The following is a 21,169-nucleotide window of genomic DNA, read 5'->3' on the forward strand; positions in this document are numbered from 1 at the left end:
GATAAAACTTTTTGAACAACTTGGACCCTTTTAGCAAGTGAAAGGAGATGAGTTTTCCACTTCAGATGTTTCTTTTCCACTTTCTTAAAGATCCAGTCCCACATATCCTTTGTAGAAGGGCAAATTGCAAAAGGAATCCCTAAATATTTGGTAAACTCGGAAGGGCCTGCCCATCCCCATCCTTTATCTTCCATCCAACTAAGAGGATGCTCCAACCATCCAATGACATTAGAATTTTGTGGAGCAACTTTGGCCCCTGAGGCTGCACAAAAGAGTTGAAGCCTATCCATGATAGTATCAAAGTTCTCCTCATTCAATTTAGGGAACAAAGTTGTATCATCTACACACTATGCATTCAAGAGTGTTTCATTATTGGGTAACCTAATGCCTCTGGTTGGGGGACCCAACTCCATGCTCCTTAATATATAGAATAATGAATCAATTGCAAATACAAAAAGAGCAGGGGCAATGGGGCAAACCTGTCTAGTCAACCTCTGTAAATGGATAGTCTCAGAGAGTTTGCCATTGAATTCAATCATAGTAGAGGAGTCTTGAAATAAGATCTCTATCCACCTACAAAAGTAAAGAGGAAACCCAAATGCTTGCAACATAACCAATACAAAATGCCATTCAATCCAGTCGTAAGCTTTTTCAAAATCAAGCAAGATCATAGCAACATTTTACCCATTCTCTTTAGCCCAATGAATTGCCTCCCAACTAGTAATTAGGTTCTCCAAGATATACTTGCCTTTGATAAACCCTATTTGTGTGACCGAGATTATTTTTCCTAGTACATTGGTGAGCCTACTAGCAAGAGTCTTGGCAACAATTTTGTAAGAGAGATTAAGCAACGTGATTGGTCTTTGGTTCTTAACTTGTGTTTTATCCCCCTCTTTAGGTAGCAATTTTATCACTCCCTTGTTAATATTTGATCCAAGGGAACCTCTGACATAAGCCTCATTGTATACCTATAGGAGCTCCTCACAAATCCCTTCCACATTCTTCTTATAAAACTTTGTTGGTACATCAATGCCAGGGGATTTCCCATTGGCTAGCAACTTGATGATCTCCTCAATTTCAGTCACAGTGATATCTTCTAATAACATTTTCGCATCCTCCTCAGATATCTTCCTTGGTATCATTCTGAGACACTGCCGCATTACGATGTAGTTTTCCCTCTTATGTTCTGATGTAAATAATTTGCTATAGAATTCAAAGAAGGCCTTTTTAATCTCTTCAGGGTCAGAAGACAAGCCATTACTGAGGTTGATTTCCTCAATCATTTCCTTTTTCTGTTTATGTATGATAAGGTTAAGGAAATAACTTGACCCTTTGTCTCCTTTCAACCAATTCATCCTTGCTCTAACTCTTTGTCTTATAAATTTGAAGTCTTGAATCTTTCTGAGTTCCATCTTGGTCTTCCCAACTTCCCCTTCAACCAGGGTATCTCGTCTATTATCCTGGAGTAGGCCTTCCAGTTTATTCAATTTCCCATTAAGTGCCTCCATCTTGTTCCTGTCCATAGCCTTTTTTTCTCCTACAAATTGAAACATCTTCCTCCATAGATCAGTTAGTGAGTCCCATTTTTCAATAGGACCAACATCCTTATAACAAAATTTAGACAGGCAAGTAGCCACCTTTATAGCTGCCAAAGTGTCCTCATCTTTGAGTAGGGAGGTATTGAGTTTAAATAAATTATTTTCCTTGTCTCTCAGTTTAGGTGGAAGCAAACTTTCAATCTTAATAAGGGCACTAATAGGAGAGTGATTAGACATGGTCACAATATTGACTTTCACAACATTATTATGTCTCCCCACAAAAAGTAAAGATGGATGCATCTACATATATCCTACCAAGTATATATCCTCTGATGACTAGTTTGATTACTACATCGTGTGTACCAAATATTTTTGGAACACTCTTTCTTTCTTTTGAGTGGGTCAATTAAATTCAGACTCCTTTTGCATTTAGCCCAAAAAAATTGCTCATTACCCTTTCATATGTGTTTAGAACCTCCAATCTTAACTTCCCGATATTCAACCATATTAAAGTCTCTTGTTAAAATCCAGTGAGCCTTGGGGAGAGATGAGGAAATCCAATCCCACATTGAAGCTCTCTCTCTATAATCATTAGGTGCATAGATATTGCATAAGCTGATATCTGTGCCCTGGAAGTTGACAATGACCCAACACTCCCTATTACAAGGAGAAACTCTGAATTTTATTATGTGATCAATCAATCCAGGCCCAACCAAAATTGCAGCTCCTCCCTTCCCGTCCTCATGATCAGTAACAAAACATTCAGCATGATTCCAAATGAACTTGAGTGTGGTAAAGGTAGTAAAACCCACAACTTAGATCTCTCGCGGGCCAATGAAATCTTTGTCTTGCACCTTATTACAGCAGTCTCTAACCACATTTTTTTTGTCCCTCGCTTTCAGTCTCCTAACATTCCCACTTGCTATGTTTAGAGTCATTTATTATTGAGGGAAGGATTTTTTCCGGTTCTTGTATAATCTATTGAAGCACTCTGGGATATCACCTCCCTTTTTAGGAGTGCTCTTGTCTCCATTGGATTGTGAAAGGGACTGTTTGTCAGAAGTCTTTATTTTTTTTCTTTTTAATGAATTCCACAAAAGGAGGGGAGTCTTCGATTTATTTAGCCTTAGTCATATTTATTTCATTATTAACCATAACTATTTTCTTACCAGTGGCAGCAATGTTAGGGTCATCTTCATCTTGGTTTGCAGTATCTTGCTTGGAGATCTGGTTAAGTTTCTTAGACAATTCAGCTCTACCATTGATAGTAGCTAAAGCCAATTGTTGCGCATTGAGCCTCTTTTGAGCACTGGCACCATTAGGGGTTTCATGGTGAGCAACTTCTCGGGGCATGTCTTTCTCATTAGAATTGGTCGGTATAATTTCTAGTTCATCCTCAAATAGAGGATTGGTAGATGCAAATAAATACTATAGTTACTTATCATTGCATTTGGGATATTATTCACAATATCATTACTGGCATTATTTTCTTTTGTGGTTTCAATGACCCTTTTAGCAGGTTCAGGGACCCGAGAGCCCTTGTCTCCCTTAATAGTTTTCTCACTATCGGTAGGCAAAATAGAAGTAACCTTAAATGCCTTATTATTTGGTTCTTTACAAGTAAACAATGTTTTCTATTATGCCCATTTGTTTTACAGTGAAAACAAGCATTCAGGCTACCTAATAATGAAATATCCCAACATAGGATTTCCTCTCCACGTTTAAGGATATTTTTTCAAGAATTTCTACATCTGGATTAAGTACAATCAAAACCCTAGCATTTAAATGCAGCAGGGTCACTCAAGACTCTTTAATTTGAAGAACATTACTAGTTGGTTTCAAAATATGAGGCAAAAAGGGCTAGAATTCAGTAACTACACTTTTAATTTCCAACAAATTCAAAGCAGACTGGGCAATTACTTGTTCCAAGTAACCTCTTGGCGACCATGGAAAATCCCTAAATAGAGATTGACCCACATTCCAAAAACTCTTCTTCAAAACCCGTTCTTGCATATTATGATATTTAAAAACTAGCAGAAACAATCCTTTGTGCATCATTCTACAAAAACTTACATAAATTCCAAGCTTCTTTCCCCAAACGTTACTAATCCAGTCATCAAAAAATTCCCTAGACCGAAGAGAATTAGCATCCATACAGGCAAAGAACACAACAACACCAGTAAGACGACTTTGTTCACTTTTAATTGCCTTAAGCATGTCATCATTTGGAGTGAGAGAGAGGGTTTTTAATGCAGAGGAAGGAACCTTCCCATCTTTTCCTCCTCCGGGGTCTCCATCTTGGATGTCGCCTCCATCTCGTAGTCCATATTTGTCAGCCCCCAATAATCTGCTTGTTCCCATTCCACAGACGTCCATGACTCCTCCATTAAATTCTGCTGAAGATGGACACTCAGGTTGACTCTCCTCTGCAAATAGGGTAGCCTTAAATATGATGGTTTTTGCAAATTACTATCCACAAAAGGTTTATCATTAACACTTTTAAATTGTTCTGTATCCCCATTCTTTGTGGGGGTATTTGTATCACCCATGACTTCATCTATAGCCAACATTAATGAGCCCTGGGACAAGGGTCGAAGCCACAAGTGAGTCGAGAAAATAAACCAGGGCAGAAAATAAATGAACACATGAATGAAAACCGCAGAAACACAAAAAGACCCACAAAAGAAAACCAAGCAAGCAAAGACACTACTCCCAAAACAAGGACACTAAGCAGCAAAAATCGAACACCAAGTATGGAGGGCAAGTTTGTAGGTGTGAGGAACGAGGAGGATGACGCATCATCTCCTCAGCCTGCACCAACCAACTCTCCAAGTTTCTCATCATCATATAATTGGAAATACCTCTGTCCAAACTAGTTGTACTGTTTCTTCGCCAGTGGATTCGCTTTACTAGACATGTGCCCTATTCGCCACCTGTTTTACTAGCCTGTTAGCGACTTCATTTCCTTCCTTATATATGTGGCTGATTTTTAATTCCTCGATGGTATCTAAAAGGTCTTTTATTGGTCGAAGTCATTGTCAAAGAGTCTAGTTTGGGGTATCATTCCTTCGAATGGCATTGATTGTTATGAGGGAATCCCTTTCAAGGTGAATTCGGCTGACTCCCACCTCCACACCTAATTGCAAACCCAACATAACTGCTCAAAAATCTACAATGTTATTTGTTATGTACCCAATGAAATGGATCTCTTTGCTATAGTCCGCCCATGCTCATCTCGCGTCACGTAACCCGCTCCACTTGGGCTTGGATTTCCCAAAGATGCACCATCAAAATTTACTTTGATCCACCTTGGATTAGGGGTAGACCACCTCATGTTCCTCCTCTTATCTTCTAAAGAGATGCCATTGGTGACTCCAAAAATTGGAGGTATTTTTAAACCTGTGAATTATTTTATCATCTTATCATCCCAGCTTGTGAAAATATTCTTCTTTAGTATCTTGGCTCTGGTGGCTTCATTGTTTAACTTTGGGATTTGTCTCTCTATCCTTTGACATAATGTTTCCTGATCCATTTCCTTGTCTTGAAAAAATCTTCTATTACGTTCCTTCCACAACTCCCTAATGACTGTAGATGGAAGGACAACCCATAGGCTTCCAAAAAATGACTTGCTTCCTATTTCGGGCCACATATTGAACCAGGCCTCTGTGCCTTGGGGGAACATGCATTGCCATTTTAATTTGGCCATAAAGAACTTCCATCATACTTCTGCAAAAGGAAATTCTAAGTGGACGTGGTCAACTGATTCTAGATTATTTTTACACAACAAACATCTCCCCAGGGCCTGAATTCCAAATCTGGCCAAATAATCTTCTTTGAGGATCTTCTTTTATAGTGCCATTCGTGCAAAGACCCCTACTTTTGGTAGGCAATGTCTGTTCCATAGTAACTTGGTGGGCTAGTTATGATTGGCTATTGCCGCTTCCTTGACATTATATCCAAACTTCACTTTGTAGATCCCGTTTTAGAGCCACACCATCTAATGATATTTGGTTGATCATATGAGATAATTTGTCGAGTCCTTAGTATTGCAACAAGTTCCTCCTTTTGGTCTTGTGCGACATTGATGTTTTGTAAGGATCACCATTCCCACACAACCACACCATTCTGTTTAATTATAGTCCTAATAATTGCATATTTTCCTCCCCCATAGTCGAATGGTTTCATGCTTAATAGTCTCTGTAGTCACATAAATTTGTCCACTTAATTAAATGAATACTTAGTATTTATTTGATTATTTAACCATCAATTAATAATTAATTAAATTAATATTTAATTAATTCATCTTAACCCTATTCTCCTATTAATTAAATAAATTATTCAATTTATTTGATTTAATTCACTTAACCAAATTCAGACCATTAATTAAATAAATAAATCATATTTATTTAATTAAATCTTCTCTCACATTTAAATAAATTAATATTTATTTAAAACCCCCAAAATCCCACCTCTCACATTTAAATAAATAAATCATTTATTTAAATCACCTTTATCCTCCACCCACTTGCATTTTCCTACAAATGCAAGTTGCACAATTATTTTAAATAAATCATTTATTTAAATCACCTTTATCTTCCACCCACTTGTATTTTCCTACAAAAGCAAGTTGCACAACTATTTTAAGTAAATTATTTATTTAAAATCCTATTTATCCTCACCCACTTGAAACCTTTAATGGTTTCCCTTAAAGTAGTCAAACTTGATGGCTTTAAAGTCTTCAAACTTGATGGCTTCCTTCTATAGTCTTCTTAAGACTTTAATGGTTTTCCTTAAAGTCTTCAAGCCTTTAATGGTTTCCCTCAAAGTCTTCAAGCATTTTAAATGCTTTATCTTCTTTTTCTCATTTAAATAAATTAATACTTATTTAAATATTTATCCAAATTCAACTTACACCATTTAATTGAAATAAATGATTTTATTTTAATTGAAAATACCAAAATTTCCCCCACTTGCATTTTCCTACAAAATCCACTTGTATGCCTAAACCCCTTCTAGATTCTTCTAAACCCTTCCTAATTAGCCTAATCCATCCCCTAAATATTGTCACATTCCTAAGCAAATTGGAGTCACTTCTCAAAGACTCCAAAGTCTTTGAAAAGCAATTAATGCTTTGTGTGTTCAACAAATTAACCCTCAAAGTCTTGGATAACCTTTGAAAGCTTTCAACCTTCAACCACTTAATCCCCAAAGTCTCCAATAACCATTAATGGTTAATTCAACCCTCCCACATGGTTAAAACATTTGTTTTGACTCAACCTCTACCCAACCCAAAGGTCTCATCAAGCCATTAATGCTTTGACCATGATTATCTCTTAAACATTTGCACAAAGGTTTATCCTTGGATTAACTCTTAATCCAATGGGTAATCTTAATTTAGACTTGACCCTTACCTTCTAGATAACCATGAGGTCTTCTCAAGCCTTTAATGCCTCCAACCTCTTCTCTCAACCCAATCCTATGTTGAAACTTGTCACCATTTTATTGGTGCCAATTGTGCACATGGATCCCCAACTTTCAATCCTAACCCTTGTTAAGATTGCTCAATCTTAACCCTTCATTTCCCTATTTCTTCTATAAATAGAACCCTTCTCCTCAAACAAAGGGGAGAAGCATTTTAGAGTATTGTTGTTATACTGGCATTAGCATAGAGCTTTTTCATAGCATCACTATCTACTCTTGCATAGTATTTGCTTATCATATTCAACCATCTTGAATCTCCATATGGCATCCATGGCTAGTGCTAAAAGCTGAGAGCTACACTCATTTGGGACTTGGAGAGGAGAGGAACAAGGGAGGAGCAACTATGAGCATCTTGATTAGCTATTTCATTCTATGTTTATATGCTTTCTATTTCATGCTTAATATCTCTCTTGATATGCCTGTTTAGGATAATCTTTTGTTGCTAACACTAACGTTTGTTTCTTGTGCTCTTGTGTGTGTTGCCATCAAACAGATTTTCTAATCCTTTTTGCAGAGCATCAGTCTCTAAATTGGGGTGTTTATCTATAGCTTCCATACCACCCCAAGAATCACTCTAGAATGACACACTATGTCCATTTCTAACTTCCCAGGTGACATGTTTTGTAATAATATCCCTACATTCCAAAATATAATTCCAAATCGTTGATCCTCTCGAGGGGTCCAAGGTTGTTAAGATTTGGGTAGGGTCATTTGAATCCAAATATTTCCTCTTATAATTCTAACCCATGTTTGGTCACCACCAATGTATAGTTTCCATACAAGTTTAGCCCCAATGGCCAAATTCATGACAAACAATTATCTAATCCCATTCCCTCCTACCTCTTTAGGGAGGCAAATCTCGTCCCAAGCCACCAGGGGGGGCTTCTATTGCTCACTTGTGTCACTCCGAAAGAACCTCCTTAGAATTAGAATTAGTTCATCCTTTACTGCCTTGGGGAGCTTAAGACATGCCATTGAGTAGACTAGGATAGCCGAGAGCACAACCTTAATCACGAGCAGTCTCCTAGCCGAGGATAACCATTTACCCTTCCATGCCTCCATCTTGTTCTTATAGCTATTTATTAGGTTCTCGCAATAGCCAAACTTGTTCACCCCAGGAAAACAAAGGCATTCCTAAAACACGACTTGAGAAATTTGCCACTCTCAAATTCAGTATCCTTGACAAAACTCTCTACAAACTGGGTTGAGTGTTGAGGAAGAAGACTTTTGATTTCCTTCAATTAATTCTTTGACCTGATGCCAAGCAGTGTTGGATTAAGATTTTAATCTAGGTAAAAAATCCTTTTTTTTTTTGAATTTTTGCTACATTTATTTTTATTTACATTATCTCATTTAATTATAATTGTTGGATTCAAATTTTAATTTAAGTAAATAATCATTTTTTTTGACTTTTGTTACATTAAGATAGATTTATAATATATATAATTTATTAAAAATTATATTTTAATTTTTTTTGATGGAGGATTTTTTCATCCACAAAGTCATTTTAGCTATTCAATACGGGAGTGCAAGCCTTAGGTTGAAACCTCTTCGACCAAGAACTAAAAACTAAGGGGTATCCATTCTGCCAAATCTGCTCGTGCCCAATCCCAACCTCATTCATTATGAGGTGGGAGCCTTCCACTCAACAAAACTTGATCCCTTGTGTGCTCATTAAGAACCTTTCAACTTCATGGAGAGACCAAGAACCCATTGAAATATTTTTAATTTTCACTCTCATAATTTATGAAAATAACCCTCTATTACAATCAGATCATTTTTATTAATTTATACATGTTAAAAAATATAATTAATCATATACATTAAAAATATAATATAATAATAATAGCATATAATATTTTTTTCAACTAAGAATTCTTTTAATACGATTAACAAGAGTTTAAATATGATGTTCGCTATTACCTGTCGACCAAACTAACTTTACCGGGCTTTGAAATTGAAGGACAAAAACATTATTTATTTATTTATCATATTAATCTCAAAAAGCAAGAGTCCTGGTTGCAGAGAAATCGCGGAATGAACAGGTAGGTACAAAACAATAAAAAAAAGTGAAAAAAACGACACCAGTTCCAGTTCCATTAAAGTTACACATACGAATCCGTAAGATTCTGTGAGCTGAACGGTGCCATGGCAGATCCCCCAGTAGAGAAAATCTCAATTCCAGGGCCAACACTGGCAACTATAATGCAGAGCTTCACCACATCAAATGCGGACTTTGACGGCCTCCTTTTTGGCCATGTCCGCTCAGTCTCCTCCCCAAATTTGGCGGACGATGATGACCAAACGGCTCTGCGGCAGGACCTGGTGGCCACTATTACTGCCTGCACCACCTCCGGTTTTCTTCATTCCTTCTACGATTCCATTGGCCGAATCGACCATGCCAAACTCGCTAAACTTAGCGGTCAACAAATTGCTTTAAAGAATAACCACGATCCCCTTATCGGCTGGTTTGTCGCCCGCAGAAATACGCCTCTCAGGCCCTCCATGCGCGAAGCCGCCGTCACATCTTGGTTAAGGAGAAGTGCTAGTACGGCTTCCGTTGCTGCCCAAAACTACTTGTCTGTGGCTTCGGACAGCGATGGAAGCGGTATTAAGGTTTCGGAAGGGGGTTACTCGCCTAGGGTTTCGAAAAGTGGTTTAGGGCTGCCGTATTCGTCCGAGTCCAGCAGCAGTTCACAGGCCAGCAGGGGCAGCCCTAGGCGTGAAAAGGGCGCTGTTGTCAAAGATAAAGTTATCAAGGAGGAGATTGCAAGTAGGATTTGTGGAATACCTGCTTCGTCCCCTTGCGTGTTTTTGATTTTTTCTGAGTCGTTGTCGCAGCATTCTATTCATACGCACGAGTACAGGGGGTTTCAGTACTTGTGTAAGGGTGAAAGAGGGGTTTTTGAGGCGAAGAGTTTGGATATTGTTAACATAGGTCCAGGATTTCGTAGCGTTTACAGTGCATTTTCGCCAGTTTCGGCGTTTCCTTTGTTGCCGAGTGGATTTCAGCCCCTGCAGGAGGACGATGGCCATGGCCACGACAATAGAGAAGACAGGCATAGGCAGAAAGGCGAGAGGGGGCAGCGGTCGTTGGATATGTATTCTGCAGGGTATTCGGTCGACCGGTTTGGAAAATTGGTGAGGTCGGATGCAATGCATGTAGTCTCCGAGATTGAAGAACTCTATGGGGGAATGATTTTGCAGATGGAGCATTTGGCTAAGCAGGTGGCCGAGAGCTCGCAGGTGGTTGCTAAACAGGTAAATTACGCTACTTTTGTTTTTGTGCGTCTTTCTTTTTAGGAGTTCTTCTTAATTGCAGAGAATACTTAAGCATTACACATGAAAAAGGAGTTGTTGGGCAACCTGTCTTATGATATAGCTAGGAAAGCTAGAAAAGCAAAGCAAGTAAATTATTTTTTAACGTTTTGGATCTCTTAGGGTACAGTCGTCTGAATTTTTTTAAAATTTTTTCTTTAAGCAATCTATCTTCCTTAAGATGTGTAAAATCACTCTCGTGAATGACTGCATTGCATCCTGTCTTCCAAAGGAATTCAACAGTTTTCAGTTTTTCTTTGTTTATATTGTTCAATTTGGTTGTCTTTTTTGCAAATTATGAATCCAAGCACTGGACCAAGAGCTTTCTTTCAGAAATACTTATTTAAGTAGAATTGATGCTCGGAATGTGCCATATGCGGTCTTTATCGTAACATTAAATTATATATATTTTTGTCAGCTAAGAAGTACTTAGGAGCTTCTTTTCATTTCAAATCCAGTCCAAGACTTGCATACAATCTTATCCATTTGGTGTGCAGAGCACGAGATTTAACCTTCTTCGGGTGATTTCCTCGTTGCGATTTCACAAACTAAAATAGCTGTCTGAAACATGCCCTATGGGGTTTACTGCTTTGGATTGAACATAATCTCTTCAGCTAAGCTACTGGGTCTTATGGGTTTGTTTTCTGCTACAATCTTCTTTAGACTTGTACCCTTCACCTGATCTCATTTGTTATCCAGTATGGGTTCTCTCTCTGCAATGGCTACAATAATTTTCTTCGAGCCAAGAAGACTACGGACTCATCAGTTCATAATAGAATCCTGGCTTAAGTAAGAACTAGCTTGTCTACCAAATCTATCAAACCAGATTAACATGGATATAGATTTAGTGAGGGGCTAATAGTTTGAATTTGGGTCATTACAGCACTACTGATGGCCATCGTTAGTGCTGGTGCCAACAATTCTTCATGGTATCAATTTTATGGGGAACCTCAAGGCTTATTTGGTGTAGAAGGTAGGATAAAATTTCCAACAAAATGAACTCCTGTATGATTAAGCTCTTTAACATGTAGATTTGGACACTTGCTTGAATTCAGATTAAGAACAGTCTTGGGGCCTAGACTTTGGCACCTTTGTTTCCATGGTGCACGAAACACCTTACCACAATGTATTTTTACAGTGCAGCGTAATCATTCACCCCAAAAAAACTTTTTGTAGATCTGCGATAAGTTTTGAGGAGTTTAAGTGCCCGACAATTGATGGTGCATGCACCCAGATAACAGCTGGGTCTTTAACAGTGATCTCTTTTGTAAGCACAAACTGTTATTATAATATAAAGAATCACCTTTCTGCACAAACTTACCTGAGGAGTTTGGACTTTGTTTGAGCTGTCGAATGGTTTATATAAGTGAAAAAGTCCTGCTGCCACTGTATCTGTGCAGATCCCCCTAGTCTGCATGAAGCATAGAAGCACATGAAATGATTTGAGAATGGATGCCTATTCACTATTCATGAATCTAATTGAAGAGCACACAGGAAATACTTTAAGGGGGGGCGTGAATCAGTATTTCAGAACTTTTAAAACTTGAAACCACATGAAACATGAAAAAACAACCATAAAGATGCATACACCTGATTTCTCGTGGAAAACCCTTTTGGGTAAAAAACAACGGCATCAAATAGCTTTCATTAACATAAATGGGCACCAACCCAATGGGTACTAACCCGGATTACAAAAGTAAGCACAAACAAACAGAGCACACCAACTCCGAACCACTGAAGCACCAACTCTAGCCAGCTGAGTCACCAACCTCAGTTTGAGCACCAACTCAGAAAATACTCTTAAACTCAAAATACTTCTCAGAATATATGATGCTCCTTACAAACATGCTGCATGATACAGTAAATGACTTGACCTTAGAATAATATACTCGACACAAACAATATATATTTTTCTTTTCTCCTCTTCACAAACCACACACCCGTCTCAATAATCTGTTCAACTCCTTGCATGCCTGATTCAACACCAAGCAGCAAATTGATTCTCAGCTCAAAGATAGATCACAACCTCTGCATACGTTCAATCATAACTTAAAACTTAAAAGCTCAATAAGACTCAAAATACCCAATCTCAATTCAAAAATCATCATACTCCTTTCAAGCCTCTATAACTATTTCGAGTGCTGCATACCCAATATGTGTTCTACACTTTATTTAAATAACTTCTTGCACCCACGGTACGTGCTTCTATGTCTTCACTTCAATACTCATTGCTGCCTTTGTAGTTATATCGTACACCTTTACCACGAAACTATTATCTGAAACACGACCTTTTTATTTTTCACACCAACTTATATCCTTAGCACTGGTTTTTATATTCTATATATTCTACATATGATAATCTCAACACAACCTCGTATGGTCCTCAAATGGTTATATAAAATTCTGTATAATGATTCATCTGCTGCGCACATACTCTGAGTATATATTTATTTTTTATTAAAAAAACACGGCTTTCCCATACACTGCAGTTTATATCTGAAATCAACACTGCATCCAAACACGTATATGTCCAGCAACACAGAGCAATCAAATCTGCTCAGACACCCACTATTAACAGAATCGCACATACTCACACATGACTGAAGTTGAGTTCCTGAACAGGCGACATGGATGCCATGATATCTGACTTTATTCCCTCGCTCAAGTAAGTCAGATGATGAAACAGACAGGAGAATTTTTTTTAAGCAGAACATAATACACGACCAAGAATATTTAATATGATAAACGACTTTTTCTTTGAAATTCTTCAATTGATCTCCCACGCTGAAAGGAAAACCACACACTGAGCCAAATTTTTTAATAAATATTACCACCAAGAATAGTAATTGTTGCAGTGAATCTGAGGCCGCTCTCAAATAAAAATATTACCAAATAACTGAAACCATTGCGAAAATAGACTCCAGGATCTGTCAACCACACAAAGTATGCAAGAATAAATGAATTCGTCTCCAAGCATTTAACTTATAAAGCTGCCTTCACTTACAAACATGCATTGACACTTAAAATAGGTGAATAAGTTAAAGAGTTGGTTTCAATTAAAACACCAATTAATAAAATCTGAAGCCGTCCACTACTTTTGAAAATTTATCTTATAACAAAAATCAACCCTTTGAATATTAATGCTGACATGGCATAAAGACTGATGTAGCAGCTGACACGATGACAAGTAGGCACACGACTAGCTGAAGTTGACACGCACAGCTCAAGCAAACACACAGGTAGCTCAAGCACACGCCCAATCAGCTGAAGCAGCCAACTAAGCACCCCAAGCAGCTCAAGCTAGCAAGTAGACAGTTCAACCAAAGAGGCAACCAGCTTAAATAAACAGTAATGAAAAATTAGCAACTTGACAAGCTCAATTAAACCTTGACATCAATGACAAAAATTCCAACTGTAATAAGGTTTACCATTTAACTGTTTAGGTAACCATAAACTTGTAATTAAGGGGATTAATTAGAATTTAGAAAATCTAAAAGCTAATAGAAGCCTGATCAAAGGTATGTGTGCTGTAACTGGGCTAGTCCACAACCTAGGAGCAAGTTGTAACAAGCTGATGACTGAAGGTGTAACAATTGTTACTTTCTATCCTTGGATGGTAGGGCCAACTCTTAATCAACGTCTATTGTTAGGGCTGTATTGCAGTCTGTAAGAATTTTTTGTTCAAGTCTATATATTCATGCACGTATATAATATATGTGTCTTTGCATAGGTTTACATGTTTAACTGTATGATCATCTATATTTTTCTTAAGGCTGCATTTTTCAAGTTCTGGTCCTAATGAAGTTGTGTTTTTGAATTTAATATTTGTTGTTGGGCCATTGTCTAGCATTGTTTGTTTCACATGGGCTGGATAACTCAATTTGGAAAGTCTTTAGTTTTCTCTGGGTACAAGCTTATCAATTTTGGCATTTATTGTCACAAGCGTGTGTTCTCCGGTCTCTTTTGTTATCTAACTCTTTCTTTCTAGCCTTTTCTTCACTTGTAAACTTGATTCATGTTTGCAACTTTGTGCACTGTTTACTATCAGTATTGAAAAATGCTCTTATCATCAACTTGTCTTTTTGACATTTGGCCTTTAATCATGTAGTCACGTGCACATCTTTGACTTCTGTTAGGTAAAGAAGAATGCATTTTGAATGCAGATTTGCAGAAATATATACTAAATATAGGAGTTTTTTGAATGCAAATTGTAGATAAATTACTAAGTATAGGATATAGTTTCTAATTATTCATTATAAAACAATTAAAAAATTTCACTATTTGTTGCATTGACAAGATGTTTTTACTCTATCAGTTACGTAAGGAAAATAACCTATGTTCCAAGGTGTTTATGGGGCTGGAATAACAGGGAATGATGGGATGCATTTTAAACAATTTAAAGAATAGGTAAATTTAAAAAAAATGGAAAATTTGATTTGTCAGTTCCTTTTACAAGGTTACTGCAATACAACAGTACTGGAATATCACAGACAAATTGAATGAATCAGCTTACATACGATTTTGGAAATAGCCATATGAAATTGTCTTATCGGTCTCTCCTGGAGTAGTCAGCTATCAATAACTACAAAGAGGCTAGTGTACTAGGTATTACAAGCATGAGTGCTGAATTTAAAGCTGAAAGATTTGTTGTAAACTGGATCATGAATGTTCACCATTTACATGGTTTGTGCACAACAGATTGTATAATGGATCGTGAATGTTTGGATCGTGAATGTCCACCATTTACATGGTTTGTGCACAACAGATTGTATAATTTGTTGTAAACTGGATCGTGAATGTTCACCATTTACATGGTTTGTGCACAACAGATTGTATAATTTGTTGTAGACAATAGCAGCATAAAACTAAACGAGGACATTCTAACCAACTCATAAAACTGAATGTCAATGACACAACAGTTGCTCAGATACACATTAATAGATTCAATTCTCTCCTCAGATATGAACAAATTAATACCATTGTTAGATCAGATCTGAAGTTGGATTCAAAATCAAGCTTAAACAAATTGCTTTCGTCAATCAGTACGTTACACGTAATATTGCTGTGTCTACAGCTGCTAATCTGTCATCAATGAATGGATCTTTAAAAAGTTGCTTTTGGCAACAAGGAAGAACATGTAAAGGCATTTTCAAAGTTATTTGGAAAATATTCTCATGTTATTGGAGATCTCCAACAATTTTTTTGACTGGGAACAGCCACAGGGATGTTTTTTAACAGCCCATGTCCCCGAAATGTTCCAGAAATGGGAATATGGGATTCCGTAGGGGATGCATTCTTGTGTAACGTAGAAAATAATTAATTATTGGAGCCAAGTTCTTTTTGTCTGTTATGAATAAATGTGCTTATTGAATCTTGTGAACTATTTGTTGCATGGCTATAGACTACATTTTATGTGCCTCAAATAGTCTGTTCCGATGTTGATGAAAGGCATGAAAATTTGGTTCAAGCAAGATGGTGTTTTCCTCCACCTTTCTAGAGTGGAAAGTTGGAAACTCTACAACCATTTGAATGTTTCTATTTGGCTGAAGAAAGTTACTATCATTTCTGACCTTAGTTTTCCAATATATAGAATGACTCTATATAAAATGTCAATATTTAGTGGAATTTTTTTGATGCACTTGTTATCTCGTTTACTTTACACTTCGGCACTACAGGGAAATACCCCCTAGACAGCATAATTTGAGCCTCTCACAGGACAGTTTTGGCCTCCAATGTTTAATTAAAGATTATTAAGATGAATTTTTCTTTGCCTCTCTTTGTGTACTGTTTGTTGATTATTATCAGTTATGTAATTTTGCTGTTTTGCTTTCCTTATGCATTTATGTTTTAACATTTCTGACTACTATCTGGCTATTTAAATGAATGATGTTGTTTCTTGTGCTGCAGGAGCAGCACAATATGAAGTTGAGATATAAGCTTGCTGGAATTGAGTGAGGCTTTTGGCGTAGTATACTTTATGAACAAAAGGTGATACATCTTTTGTCTTACGTATTAATTATTTTTGCTAGCTGGGAAGAAGTTGGTTAGAATGTCCTCGTTTAGTTTTATGCTGCTATTGTCTTTCGGAAGTTACTTGGACTAGCGTCCTCTTGTATGGTTTTATGTGCATTAGAATTGTCCATTTTGGAATATCCGAACTGATTTGTATACAATGAGATACTTTGAGCTGAATGAGATGAAGACACTTCTATAGTTTTATGACTTATGTGCATCAGGCTTGGATTTGTTCCTTTTGCCAGATCTCAAATGCTATCTGTTTTATCTTTCTTATTCATATATTTTATTTTGTTCAATTGCACCAAAATCATCTCATACGTATGCATAAAGGTATGGTTATAGGTAAATGTTTGGTGCATGAGATAGCATAGCCCACAAGGGAATTGTTCCTATTTATTTATATATATTGTTCAACAAGGTGTACATAACATATGCTCCCTCCAGATTTGATCTTGTACCTCCTTTATAGAGTATAAGCTGTATAAACATCTTCCCCATTGGGTTCACTCAAGTTGTGCTTCATATCGTGTTCATATTGGGCACAAGATGCTAGATTCAATCTTGTTTTCCTCTACGGACTACACAAATCTTCACTATTAGGCAAGCAGACGTGCACACATATGTACCCATCTGAATGCTCATTTTTGTTAAGGCTAACCTATGCTCATAGAGGTCCAAAAATGGCAGCAGTGCCTTGCTCCTGTCACTGCAACAAGGCCCACAATGTCCTTGATGCTGGAAAGGGGAAGTCACGGTGCTGCAGCAGTACACAGCCTGTGCGTGGTAGTACTGCTGCTGCACTAATATTTTGGCAGCTGGTACACCACACATCAGCATTTCAAAGATCAATTATATATATATGTCTATAATGCAAACCTGGTTATCTTGCATGCACATATAGATTTTATTTAAAACTATCCACAGTGATAGAGTTATAACAACAACAATAAAGCATTAAAAATAAAATAAAATAAAAAATACTCTATTCTAACTCCCACAACCCTCCATTTGAGCATATTGAAGCAATGTATTCAAGATTTTGATTGTATGAAGTTGCTCTTAGCATCAACATAACACAGCATTCTATGATTAAATCAACAGAGTTACATTGTATCGAAGATTTGTGATAAAATGATAATTGAGTTGATGAATTTATAGTTTTCCAGAAGATCAAATGGGCAGTTGAAATTTGATCATAGATTAGGAGTTAATTTCATTGATTGTGGAGTTAGTGAGGAAAGGTGGACAAATTGATTGGATTGGATGAGGCGAATTGCTAGTTCGAACTCATGAGGGGATAATAATTAGTTTTATTTATTTATTGAATGAAGTTTTTGATGAGAGTTGCCAAAATTGAAGGAGTTAGCTTGTGAGGGGATGATTATGAATATTATAAATTAATTAAATGGATAATTAACTTATTTTAATTAATATAAAGAATTATTTAATTAAATGATAATAATGGTAATTGATGATAATGATGATAATTAATGAGATCATTATGATTAATAATAATCAATGAGATGGTTATGGTTAGCGAATAATTAATAGGATGTTAATGATAATTAGAAAATTTGTAGTGTGTAAGAACTAGAATATTATGCACATTAAGACAGATATAACTGCACAAAGTATTCAAACGATGTAGATGTGTATACCGGGTTACTTATATAACTAGTAATTTAACATCCATCCATGTTAACAAGTAACCCCAAATTGTTAATCTAATTATCAAGTTAAGTTGCTGGTCCTTGTACAGGGATGTGTGGGTTTTACTATGCCTGTATGGCAGTTCCCCCCTTCCTTCAGTGCTCACCCTCAGGTACAAGTATGGGTTCATGTATATATATGTATTTATGTATAATTTTAATTTATAGAAAATTATAAATTATCGTTATATCATCACTGTTTATATGGGGGATGGCCATTGAAGGCATCTCTGCTTTTGACATTAAATTGTAACAATAGTAAGTCAGTCACTTGTGTCATGATCTGGCTATGATCTTCAAGGTTTTTCGGTTGCGCTGATGTATTTAAAGCTTCATCTGCAGTCTTTGAAGCTGTTGTATTTCCTGTTGACGAGTTGGGCATAGTGATTGCAGGTGTAGACAGTCTACCTGCTTTTCCGAGTGGAGAAATTTACCATTGCAAAGATGTCACAACAATCTCTTGCTTGTGCTTTGAATGACAAGGAAGGGGACTGTAATGAAGGACAGTGATGTCTTTATGAGAAGAAAGGTTGAGTCAGAACCAGAAAATAGGGAAAGATGCTCACATTCAGAGTTGTACTTCTGAATGGTTCCAATTTGAGTCTCACTTTGGAGAACTCTGACAAAGAGATGAGCGTGCAGGAAGTTATCCACTCAGTGAAGAGAAAGTGTGATAAGGAAGGCTTTATGTGTACGGCAAAGAGAAAATACGAGGAGATGGAGAAAGAGTCTAGGTCTATCCAGTGGGGTACTCAAACATTCCTGGAAGATACAATGGGGAATAAAATATAAAATGGAATAATAATCTCCTTGTCACTACTAACAAAATTAACTAATCATAATTTGATAAGTCTGTCTTTTCCCACCTATTTTTTTTGGCTGCATATTTGGTGTTATTTATGCTTTGGATGTGGTTTAATAATTCTACTTATTTTTGAGTTTTAGCAGTAACCCTGATTTTTCCCCTGTTCAATATTGGTAAATGCTTATGTTCCATTTCTTTTAATGTACATGGAAGCACACTTATGAAGTTCACTGTGTAACTCATCTCTTCTGTCGACTTTTTTGGGTCTGATGAAATAGCAACAGTCACCTTCTTGTCTTTAATGCACAAGAACCTATGCTATTAAGCTTAGAGTGGTGACTGCAGTTGTGGATTATTATTATTTCTCTTCTTTTCTTTTCCTTTAAATTTGTAACGTTTTCTCTTTAGCCTGGTACATAAGGCACTAGGAAGGACACTAATAAGGTTAGAGAAGTGCCTTGTGTTGGATAGTTTACTTTTTGCTTGTAACGTTTTCTCTTTAGCCTGGTACATAAGGCATTAGGAAGGACACTAATAAGGTTAGAGAAGTGCCTTGTGTTGGATAGTTTACTTTTTGCTTGTAACGTTTTCTCTTTAGCCTGGTACATAAGGCACTAGGAAGGATACTAATAAGGTTAGAGAAGTGCCTTGTGTTGGATAGTTTACTTTTTGCTTAAAACCTAGCTGGCTTTACTGTCATTTGAAAAGAACAGCACACATTTGAAATTATCTTTTCCCTTATGCTAAATATGTAATGCTCATTATTTGAAAAAAAATCTTGTTGATTATATGTTTTGCATAAGTTTTCCATTTTTTGGTAAATGATAATTGCTCAATTTGCTTTTGAGTTTATTTTTTTGTGAATGCTCCTGCTGGGATGGCACACACCCAAGCTTAGACTAGTAAAGATTTTTACCTCCAAACCTGATCTTATGGAAAATTTGGAAATGTTGTTATTGGCTTTTTTATCCCCTTGTAATAAACTGATAAATTCTTCTACCAATTTCCATTTAGTGCCCTTGGAAGCTTATTAAAGTTTAGATACCTTGTTGGCTTAGAAGCCATGTCTGAGAGTACTTACATATTCTTTGATTTTATACTATTAAAGTTTATCCAGGTCAATGTTGTGGCTTTGAGTATTCTTTTGAAGAGGTAACAATAACAGGTGTTTGTACGCCAAGGGGACTTGAACCTTTTACAATTAGTCATAGGATTAATTTTTCAGTTGAGAATTGTATGAAAGTCGTGCACATGACTACATTTGATAAAGATTCCTTTTCTGTTATACTTTGATGGATGTCCTGTGTCCATACCCCGTTCTAAAGCTTCCATATTCCTTTTCTATAATGTTGCGAAAACCTTTTCAACAAAACCATTTTGTGTGGATCCTAAATTCGTGTGCCTTGTGTACGCTTCTACTTTTTGCATACAAGTCGACCAAGGCAGTCTCAACTACAACATCTGAAGAAAGTCCTCCATACTTTATGCTTTGATAGATGTCCATAACTTGTTGCAAGACATTTATTTTGACACAGGCAGGAGTACACTATTAAATGTGGACCAATCAGATTGGATACCCTATTTGTTGCATTTGATGAAACATGTGGCTACTTCATCAACACTTGACACTCATGTTTAGAACCTGATTCTGACAAAGTTGCGTGTGTTGGAAATGAAAGTGTGTATATTTTTCCTTTGTGAAAGCATGTTCTTCACAATGTAGGTCTACAATAATTGAAGATATGTAGAGGATCCTTTAGGGGGTTTCTGTGTAACAAGCAAACTGTACAATGCTTCCTTCAACTGTCTCTCTCCACATGTTGCTATGAGATTGAGATGAGTAGTTGATAACAAGGACATTTTATGATTGTAAGTGGAATGTGGAAAATGTGTAATGTTATTTAGTCCATGTCTACCATAAGATATTTCTTGTCATTAGCTTGGGAGCATTTTCACTTTCACTAACGTATCTCATTTTATAAGGTAATTACAAATCTAAATTATTTCTTTCAAAGTAAGAAGGTCGCCTCCACTAGAATAAAATTTTCAACACATAATTGAAGCTTACAATATGATATGGCAATGGGGCAAAAGCACCTAACAAAACTTTACCTTAGAAGTGATACTTTACATGTGTTGACACCAAAGTTGCTAGTTTGAGCCCAAAAATTGCCCTGTGAGTTTAAAATATGTGGCATTTTAATTACTTTTCTTTTTGTTTCAATCGGTATCACTTAATTGATTTGCCTTGTGAAAAACTTTCAATGGATTGTAGATGAAGAAAGCAATGGGAGGATCAC

At 36.6% G+C, this 21,169-nt stretch overlaps 1 protein-coding gene across 4 annotated transcripts in view; it reads left to right on the forward strand.

Moving 5' to 3' along the window:
- Window positions 1-8,997: 8,997 nt before the first annotated feature.
- The window catches only part of LOC131029654 (uncharacterized), a 31,071-nt gene continuing 18,899 nt past the window's right edge, over window positions 8,998-21,169 (forward strand). For 3 of the 4 annotated variants that reach the window (XR_009102800.2, XR_009102801.2, XM_057960223.2), the window contains exons 1-2: window positions 8,998-10,280; window positions 16,245-16,325. Coding sequence is in view for 2 of the 4 variants with exons in the window: in XM_057960223.2 (XP_057816206.2) it covers window positions 9,168-10,280; window positions 16,245-16,292 (1,161 nt within the window). In the remaining 2 variants the exon portion in view is untranslated. The remainder of the gene's footprint in view (window positions 10,281-16,244; window positions 16,326-21,169) is intronic. The other variant, XM_057960222.2, reaches the window with a different exon arrangement.

This window comes from Cryptomeria japonica, chromosome 7 (genome assembly GCF_030272615.1).
Source record: "Cryptomeria japonica chromosome 7, Sugi_1.0, whole genome shotgun sequence".
Taxonomy (NCBI): Eukaryota; Viridiplantae; Streptophyta; class Pinopsida; order Cupressales; family Cupressaceae; genus Cryptomeria; species Cryptomeria japonica.